A 9,233-nucleotide genomic window follows, 5' to 3' on the forward strand; every position below is an offset into this window, starting at 1 on the left:
GAATATATTCATTAAACTTGTACTACAAAAGAACAAATTTCTTGATGATAAGTGATAGATCTCTTGGTAAAATATCTCCCAACAAGCTACCTCAGAAAGCAGATGAAGCTGAACCAATTACAGGCTAAATTTATCAGATGTTGCTTGTTTCCATTTGGGGGTTTTCTGATATACTTGTAAATGACTAGAAACATGCCTTTTTCTAGGTTTTCAATCTGCATCTGTTTAAGGGGGTAGCTCTTGGTGCAAAACTACATTCAGAAATGTAAAATATAAAGCATCAAACTTCATAGACATGTACTTGGCTACAGACATGTCCTTTGTTATGCTTTGTACAATAATGTGGAAGTACGGTTTTAAGTACGTTTTCGATTATTTTAACTTCTTCATGTGTAATTGAGATTTGAACTTGTTTTTAATACATTGTACACTGGTGTAGTTTGTACGACAAGGCGCAATTCAGCCTCTAGCTGCAAGATTCTTGTTTTTGTTGACAGTAAAACCATTTGATTGATTGATACACACTAATCACACAGCACTTGAACATTATCAGTTCTTCAGTTAAAGTATTCCCCTACAGCTACAACTGAAAATGCAAAATTACCTTGCTACAATGACATTGCTACAGGACACTCAACAGTACATGTTGTTAGCAGGGATCTCCCTAAAGAATGGAACAGTGGCGCTGCTCCATCCTGTTCTAATACCAGCTCCATCCTGTTCATTTTCAAAATTAGGGTATTTTTTTACCCAGCAAAGCCTGAAATTTTGCTAAAAACTGGAAATTTCAGATGTAAAGCTGAAGTAGCAGGAGATGACTTCCATTATGTCTGAAAAAGGCAAAATGCAACAGCCGCTCTCCTTTTGAGAGATGTGCGTCCCCCTCCAGACCTCCTCCCTCCCGACACCTATCTTGTGCCAGGCACCCTCCCCCCATGCTGCTCTATATTTCTAGGGAGATCCCTGGTTAGGAACAATCTAATGCCAAACAACATGTGTTTGAAACAAAAATATCGCAATAAGTATTAATTATAACTGCTATCAATAAGTATTATAATAACGCACAATATCTAATAGGACGATCATATTATAACCTTTGTGATGATTTCTTGAAATGCGCGCGAATTTAACACTTTACAAATATGATGGAAAACTGGGACTGAGCCTTCTAAAAGATTACATTTTGAAAATGAAGCATAGATAGATTATCTCAAAACAATACTTTTAATGTACTTTTTTTTGATATGTATAGAATATCTTTAGAATATAGAAAAATTGTGTCTTGATAAGTAATCTCAAACTGTTTGAAAAGTTATACAACATACTAGCTTGATGTATGCATGATAAGTCTGCACACAATGTTGCAGGGATAAGTTTTATAATTCTCAAATTACATGATTGTATGTATTGATCAAATCTGCTTTTCAGATACATGGCATTGTATGTCTTTGTCCAATTTGCAGAATGGACCTATGCTGAATTGGTCAATTTAAAGTTTCCCAAATGAAGCATGTACAAATGTATGTTGTTTTCATCCTACACAGAGCAATCCTGACGCATACAAAATTCTGCATGGAATTTGTGTAGGGGGATGGTTGTACATGTATCATAGCAACATTGGTGTTATTCAGCTAGATGTTAGTGCCAGAAATCTTGCATTGTTGACATACCTCTTATGATTTTGGATGGCATCTTTGATCCAGTATTTCACACCCTCGGCTCCTGTGAGCCAGGCAGGGGGGTCAGTGGTTTGGAAGTCAGTGAGCACTACCTCTGTGAGACGCTCAAGCCCCTTGAAGTCCCTACTGACTTGGGTCTTGTACCTGTCCAGTATCTGACTTGCCTCTCTTTGGTCCTTCAGTCCACCACATTTGTTGACACACAGGAGGACAGGAACGCTGAGATTTTCCACTCTGCCAAGGGCACCAATGACAGGGGAGCCTAGCACAAGAAGGAAACCATTACAAAAGAAAGTCTTTAGAATAATGTAGAACTCCCTTATAAATACTGTATATATACTAGAGTAGTACGATTTAAACTTTACATCTGGATAAATTTCGATAAAAATCGGACGTTTCGGGCGTCCATCCGACTGCCCTTTTTCAACGAGAAATTTACTTACGAATGCGTAAAGAATGTTAATTCCTAAGTTCTAAATAAACAAAAGGTAACGAAAAAAGCGTTCTAAAAATGTTCAGAATAAATAGATGTTCGTTCTAAACTCTATTTGCTTACCTGGATGTTTAACATTCATAAATGTATATATACTACTTTGCAACAGTTGTGGTAACATTAAAGATCCTTTACTTTAGAGGGAATGTCAAGTTAAAAGGGTTTATTCAAATAGCTTAGAATGAAAGAAATAATGTCAGACATTTTAAAACTTAAAAATATCAACAAATTGAAATAAGGTGAATTTACATTAAGATGATGATTGACACATAACGTTACATGGATCCAAATTTGAAAGCATGATCACCGAATGTATTTGTCAATCTACCAGCCAACCTACTGGGAAAAATTAGACCATTCTGTTACTTAATACGTACCTGCCACATACTCCACCACACAGATGAAGGCACCACACACGCCTGTACACAGTTTGTGAGCTGCGTCCACTTCTTTTCCCTGGCCACTTGGAAACAGAAGTACAGGCAGAGTACTTTCCTGAAAAAAATCAAATTAAAGAAATTAGATGTGGGCCAGTTTGATCAACACTTTATCATATGAAATGGAACACTATTGTTGGATTCATTACTTAAGTATAGTCATAAAGCTTAAAGCTATGAAATAAGGTATAATGTCATAAAGCTGGTCATTTCAAAAGTATTCATTTTGTTAGTGCATTGTGTGAAAAAGTTCCACAATGCTGCCAATCAAAAATTTGTTAGGCTAAGCTTGAACATAGCATTGGAGGGAGCAGTAACTGTTGTATCATCTTATGTGTAGGTTTCTGATGAAAATGGGAAAAATGATACATGTATTTGCAAAACTTACCCCAATGTCCTTTGATCCATTGCACAGCTTTACGTCATAGGGACCAGGTGAGGCTTGTTGTGCCCTTTGTTCAGGGAAGACTGACTTCACCATTGTGTTTTTTCCGCTGCCTTTGGACCCGACCACGCCGAGCACAAACATGTCCCTTAGCAGACGTCGCAGCTCAAAATGGGCAAATGCGATGACCATGGTGTCATTAATGTTGGCTATGCTATCATCATGAAGCCACTTCCTTGCTCTGTAGTCAAAATGAGCCTCTTGCTGTATCCTGGAGGGTGGAATCCCAAGGGGGAGTCGGCTGACCTGATGTAGAATTTCCATCATCTTGTTTTCCGCATTCCGTATGGAATACATTTTACTTTTAGCCTCTGCTTTGTTAGCAATCTGCTGAAGTTTTTCTTCCGTCATTTCTCTTTCTCGAAGCACCTCCAGCAGAAAAATCAGAGCTTGGGAATAGTTGTCTTTAATTTCTTTTGCTGATTTATACAAGGCCATGGTAAGAACCTTGTACACTGCTGCAAAACCTGCAAAACAAAATTTATTGCATATTTTAAAGCGGATGAAATTTCATTCGAATTTTGTTATGCTATTGTACAAAGAGGGCACTTAATGGCCAAGAGCATTGACTGTTCCTGTGCCAAAAATCATCATGTGTAAGGGTCATACTTAAACTTTACAACTGGTAACCAGCCTGTCATCAAGGATTACATTAGTGTTAAACATCTTTACTGAATGTTTGGGAAAGAAGTAGTCCCTATGCCTATCAGTATGATGGGACACAGTAGTCATAATAGGTTTCAGAACTGTACAGTTCATCATTAACCAACTTTCATGGGAAAATGGCAATTTTTGTGGTGCTTAAACCAAATAGCTTGCCATGTACAGCCATAATAGACAAATGCTTTTATCTGGAACTCTCCCTGCAATGTCCCCGACAGAAAGTTTAAAACTGTTCATAAAGTCAACAAGATTCACCTCACCTATAGCTGCTGCAGCTGATCCAGCCCCTAGGTCTGCTACTAAAAGGAATGCTCCAACGACCGCTCCTCCGGCAACGGCTGCTCCTCCAACTGCTCCTCCAACTGCCGCTACTCCCAGTCTAATTGCACGTTTCCATTCCCACCATGGCTCCTTGATTTTGATTTCCAGAGGAGCACCTATGACTTCCATGGCTTCAGCTGCAGATGTCACAACTTGACTGTAGGCCTCGCTGGAGATGGCAATGGCGTCGGAACCAAAGACGACAGATGCCTCAGAGTAGGGAAGATTTCTTCTTTCCTTTATGATGTTCTTTTTTGCCCATATTTGGCTGAAGTGACCAGAATGTAGAAGCTTCTCGTTCTTTGACCTCCCTGTCAAGAAAATGCTGGTGAATCTATTTAGCCATGAAATGGCAATTTGAAAAAATAAAATAAAATGCACATAATGAGTAGGTTTAAGGATCACGTTTGTAAATTCACTCTATTTTGTGATGAGTAAAAGAAGGTAGATGACTTACTTTTGGTTACTTCCATCAGCGATTGCATGTATTGAAGAATACGTTCTGCCTTTTCTCTGTGATGTCCTGAAAACAAGGTTAACACCATGCTCATCAGGTAGGCTGAGACCAGGAATGATGCAGAAGTTCCCTCCACCACTCGCTCATTCTCTTGACTGCCACCAAATCTCTGGAAAGGGGGAAGTGAAATTATTTCAAGACAGAGCATGCCAAAGCACATAGGAGCCAAATAAAACCATTTTCATGTGCTGCATATCTTTTTCCAGTTTCGCCGCTGCCGGCGAAACTGGACCTGAGACGAGATCATACCATGCGACGACCATGGTAGGTAGGTGGGTAGGTAGGATGGATCTTGGAATCATGGAACATTCATCAAAAATTACATGCGATCCATGGATCTTGGAAGGTGGTACATTGCATCCATGTTTGTATACATGGCCATATTACATCTATACCACAAAACTGAACAAGAAGAAACTGGTTTTGTCAAGAAAATGAAGAAAAAAATAGTACCATGCAGAGAGGTTTAAACTTTATATATCCTTAAAATCAGCCAAAAATATGGTTAGGGCTAGTGGCTCAAACAGTAAGGTTGTGGAATTTGTCGCACCTTTGGGCCGGAAGGTACTCGGTTCGAGTCCCTGAGGAACTTTTTTTAATCTCTTTTTTTTCTTCTTTTTAAACATCCGTTTGATGTGTACAACGCCTTTGTATTATGATCGTAGGTTCCAAACCATGCCTCGATTTTTTTTTGTTCATTGTAACAGAAAACACCATTGAACGGATGCTTCTACGTATGGTTGATTGGTTGGTTGGTTGGTTGGTTGGTTGGTTGGTTGGTTGGTTGGTTGGTACAAGCATAATTTGGACCTGTGCCATGTCATTTATACCTCATGTATGTCATTTCTGCCTTCATTTTCCGATGGTGTACGATACGTTATAATAGGAACTAAGGGCTAGGGTGACGGATTAAGGATTATTATGACAGATTAAGGGAAAGGGCAACGGATTAGGGTTTGTGGTGACGGATTAAGGGATATGCTGATGGATCAAGGGCAAGGGTGACAGAGTAAGAGCTGTGTTGACAGATTAAGGGTTATGTTGACGGATTAAGGGCTAGGGTGACGGATTAAGGGTTATGATGACGGACTAAGGGAAAGGGCGATGGATTACAAATGTAGGGTCTGTGGGGTCTGTGGTGATCGATTAAGGGATATGGTGAAGGATCAAGGGCAAGGGTGACGGATTTAGAGCTATGTTGACGGATTAAGGGTTATGTAGGTGGATTAAGGGCTAGGGTGACAGGTTAAGGGCTGGGGTGATGGATTAAGAGTTATGGTGATGGATTGAGGGTAAGGATGACGCACTCAGTGAAAGGGTGACGAATTAGGGTCTCTGGTGATGGGTTAAGAGTTATGCTGTCGGATTTAAGTTTATCACCACGGATTTAGGGCAAAGGTGACGGATTAAGGGCTATGGTGACGGATTAAGGGCTATGGTGACATATCAAGGGCAATGCTGAGGGGATAAAAGACTTTTGTGATGGATTAAGGGCAAGGGTGAAAAATTAAGGGTTATCCTGTGGGATTAAAGTTTATGTTAACGGGTTAAGGGCAAGGGTGACGGATTAAGAATATACATCACATCCTGTTATAATATACTCCTCAACTAACCACCTGTAAATAATCATGTTCATGAGGCGAAACGGGCAGCTTTTTGCAAAAGCACTTGTTTATGTTGTTTTGTTTATTTTATCAACACATAAGAAAACAATAAAAGGAGTAAAGAAAAAACAGTGCAAGAGGAGGGTAGAAGGCTAATGCAAAGCTTTCTTAATCATGATATAAAAGATGTGATAAATATGTCATGAAATAAGGGAAAAGATATAACATTAAGATCAAAAGTGTTAGAATGCCATTCTAGCGATTCTCTGTTGTGTTATAAACTCACCCGATGACGTGCAACATCATCCCTCCTTTGCTGGAGATCACTGTACAGAACTCGTCCCTTTCCTGCTGGGAACTTGTCGGTGAACCATGTCTCAGGCCTGGTGCAGATCTCAGCTCCTGTCATCTCCAGGTCGGGGATGGTGGCTGTCTGGTCCCGTGGCAACAGTATCCTAGCAACCCACTGGGTCACCTCCACAGGGTCCCAGGTCCTTGGGTCTGTGTGAACAAGACAGGACGGACTAACTTAGGAAGCCAAGTACATTTTCTAAATACATGCGGGGTGGATGGAAACAGTTCTACCCAGCATGTTAGCTTTTACACGTGTATTTGCTGCTGCGTGGCCATGTCATAAAGATTTAATCCAATTATCGTCAACAGTACATCTTGTCATCATTGTTAACTCAAATTACATTTGCATTTGCATTAGATGTTTTCAGCTTGCTAAATTGCAAGATATGCGATGATTATGAATATACAATTCCATGTAGGTTCTCTCAGACTTACCCCCATGCAGCTCCCCAGTGAAGAGTGTTGCATCTTCAACTTTCACATAGATGACCCCAAGACGACGAAGCTCCTCCTTACTCTCTTCAGATGACATCTTCTGAATAACGTCTGTGGGCCTTGCCAGTGACAGTTCCTTTACGTAGAGCAGGTACTTGACCAACACACATTCCTGTCGTCTTACTTCGTCTAAGATGAGATTCCCGAGCCCTGGACTACATCGGTTGAGGACGGCAGCAATTTCTTGACATTTTGTAAGGTAGTCCGCCTCAGACTCCGCTGCATGCTTGACTTGCATCACTATGTACCCAGCAGCTTCAGTGTATAAAACAATAGCATAAGTCACATACCCTGGTGGCATAAGACAACAGATAATTCAAAATTATGTCATTCTACTCTTAACATCAAGAAGCAGGTACCAAATACAATTTATGGACCTTTGTACCCTAATCATACCTTATTGCATTTTATTATGACGTTATTACCTACTTGGTACTTAAACTTTCTCCCTGCTGCCTAACCCCTAGCCAAAACAAATTTTTGTGCCAAACGGCTAACTTAGCATGCTGAAAGTCAGTAATCATGAAGAGTTATCAGTTAGTTGTACCCCTCTACAAGATATATTATGTAAATTTTGTAATAACTCACGTATTGAAGATGAAATGCATTTCTTACTAGGCTGTATATTGTATGAAAACGAGCGTCAGCCTCTGTTCAAATCAATTCAGCTTGACAAGAGATGTAAGACAATATCAAAGCAGGATATTTCCAAATACATGTACTTGATGGCATGCACAAATGTGTATGTAATGGACGAAGTGCGTAATTATGTCGCCATGTGTTTTAAAGAGAGAGAAGAAGCCATTAGAACTTAGACATACGGTAGTACATTGGTATAGTGTTTAGTATTGCATTGTATTAGACGTTAATGTTATTGTTATTATTTCATTTTCTCAACTTCCCCATGTATGGCCTCCTGTGCATTTATCCCCCTGGGGAATGAACATGCAATAAAGATTATTATCATGTTTCAAGTAAAGTCTCCAACAAAAGCACCTGCTTTAGATAAGCTGCATGGCGAATCCCAAGCCATTACCACTTCTTTCTGGGACTGACTACTACCACAAAAAATCATATGGCATGTCCTTCTTCTACAAGACCTACAACAGAAAGCTGATGGTTTCACTTACTTCCTGGTTCCGGGTGAGTGAACTGTCGAATCCGCTCCAAAAGCTGCACATTCGGGAGGTCCCGCAGTATCCTCGCTACCACATCAAGGGCCTCCCGTCTCGGGATGTATCGTAGGATTAGGTCAGGCATCTTCTGTCGCTTTGCACCCTCAATCCGATACTTTGGGATACTAACGTTGTCGCTACTAACGACACAGTCAAGATGATGTTTGAAGTTCTTGTACTCGGCATTGTCCATGTCTTCGAAAATTCCCAACAACAGTTTCTTGTAAGGTCCATACTCATGAGCCTGTCCAGGCGGTCGCCTCGGCTCATCACCACCTCCAGCTGCAGCCATCACGACTGATCACTGTGACCCTGGAGAGAGAAAAAGAAAGAAATGTGTTACTCCCACCAGCATAGGTGCAAAGGTGTCAAATGTACTTCCAAGACGCCATTTTTGCAGTACTCGTTGCAGGACGTTACTTAGTCACGAAGGGATAATCTTAAGGTAGATAGGCTGCCTTACTAAAGAGAATCACTCATTACAAGTCCGAAAAACACACCTGTTACAAGTGTTCGTGTCACACCTGAGGCACTTGTTCTGCTCCGGAGACTTATAACCAATCTGACTTCCGGGTACGAAACAATCCGTAAACAGTCCCGTCGGCCCTTGGGTGAGAGGGCTCAGGTTCAGGTTCAGCGGTCTTCAAAACTACTCGGCAAGCAGAGGTCGGTGACCTTTTTATCCTATGCCCTGAGTTTTCTGCCGGCACTCTGCACCAACCTCTGCCTGGCAGCTCAAAAGCTATCAATAGCTAATCGTTGCCTTATCAAACTTCACTTACCGTGTAGGTGTGAATGGCAATCAGGGAAGCCTATATTGTACCTTCAGCCTATATCCTGGCTTCCGACCTGGAGCAGAGGTTGGTGGAGAGTGCCTATAAGATAAGGAGGTCACAATCTTCTCCACCAACCTCTGCTTGGAGAGTATTCAAATGGGCAGTCGATCAGAAACGTCGGGACAGCAATCGGAAAAAAAAAAAACACGAGAAAAACGACCTGTATGCAGGTAACACCCAAATCAGGTTAATTTCCTCGGCTGACATTTAGTTC

General features: G+C 40.8%; 1 protein-coding gene across 1 annotated transcript; it reads right to left on the minus strand.

Moving 5' to 3' along the window:
* Positions 1 to 1,524: 1,524 nt before the first annotated feature.
* LOC136449118 (uncharacterized) lies at positions 1,525 to 8,769 on the minus strand. Its single transcript, XM_066448942.1, has 9 exons — positions 8,684 to 8,769; positions 8,139 to 8,495; positions 6,949 to 7,263; positions 6,446 to 6,660; positions 4,496 to 4,664; positions 3,978 to 4,349; positions 2,998 to 3,521; positions 2,550 to 2,667; positions 1,525 to 1,941 (listed from the first exon to the last, which is right to left on the minus strand). Exons 2-9 carry the CDS (start codon positions 8,473 to 8,475, stop codon positions 1,628 to 1,630), a joined length of 2,364 nt encoding a protein of 787 aa, XP_066305039.1. The 5' UTR covers positions 8,476 to 8,495; positions 8,684 to 8,769; the 3' UTR covers positions 1,525 to 1,627.
* Positions 8,770 to 9,233: the final 464 nt, after the last annotated feature.

Source organism: Branchiostoma lanceolatum, chromosome 14 (genome assembly GCF_035083965.1).
Source record: "Branchiostoma lanceolatum isolate klBraLanc5 chromosome 14, klBraLanc5.hap2, whole genome shotgun sequence".
Classification (NCBI taxonomy): domain Eukaryota; kingdom Metazoa; phylum Chordata; class Leptocardii; order Amphioxiformes; family Branchiostomatidae; genus Branchiostoma; species Branchiostoma lanceolatum.

Excerpts from the sequence above, each read along its gene's own strand:
- LOC136449118 (XM_066448942.1), bottom strand. The coding sequence starts at position 8,475 with ATGGCTGCAGCTGGAGGTGGTGATGAGCCGAGGCGACCGCCTGGACAG. Across the intron at positions 6,661-6,948 it reads CACTGGGGAGCTGCATGGGG|ACCCAAGGACCTGGGACCCT; the intron begins GTAAGTCTGAGA and ends TTGTTCACACAG. Across the intron at positions 4,665-6,445 it reads ATGATGTTGCACGTCATCGG|AGATTTGGTGGCAGTCAAGA; the intron begins GTGAGTTTATAA and ends CCCCCTTTCCAG.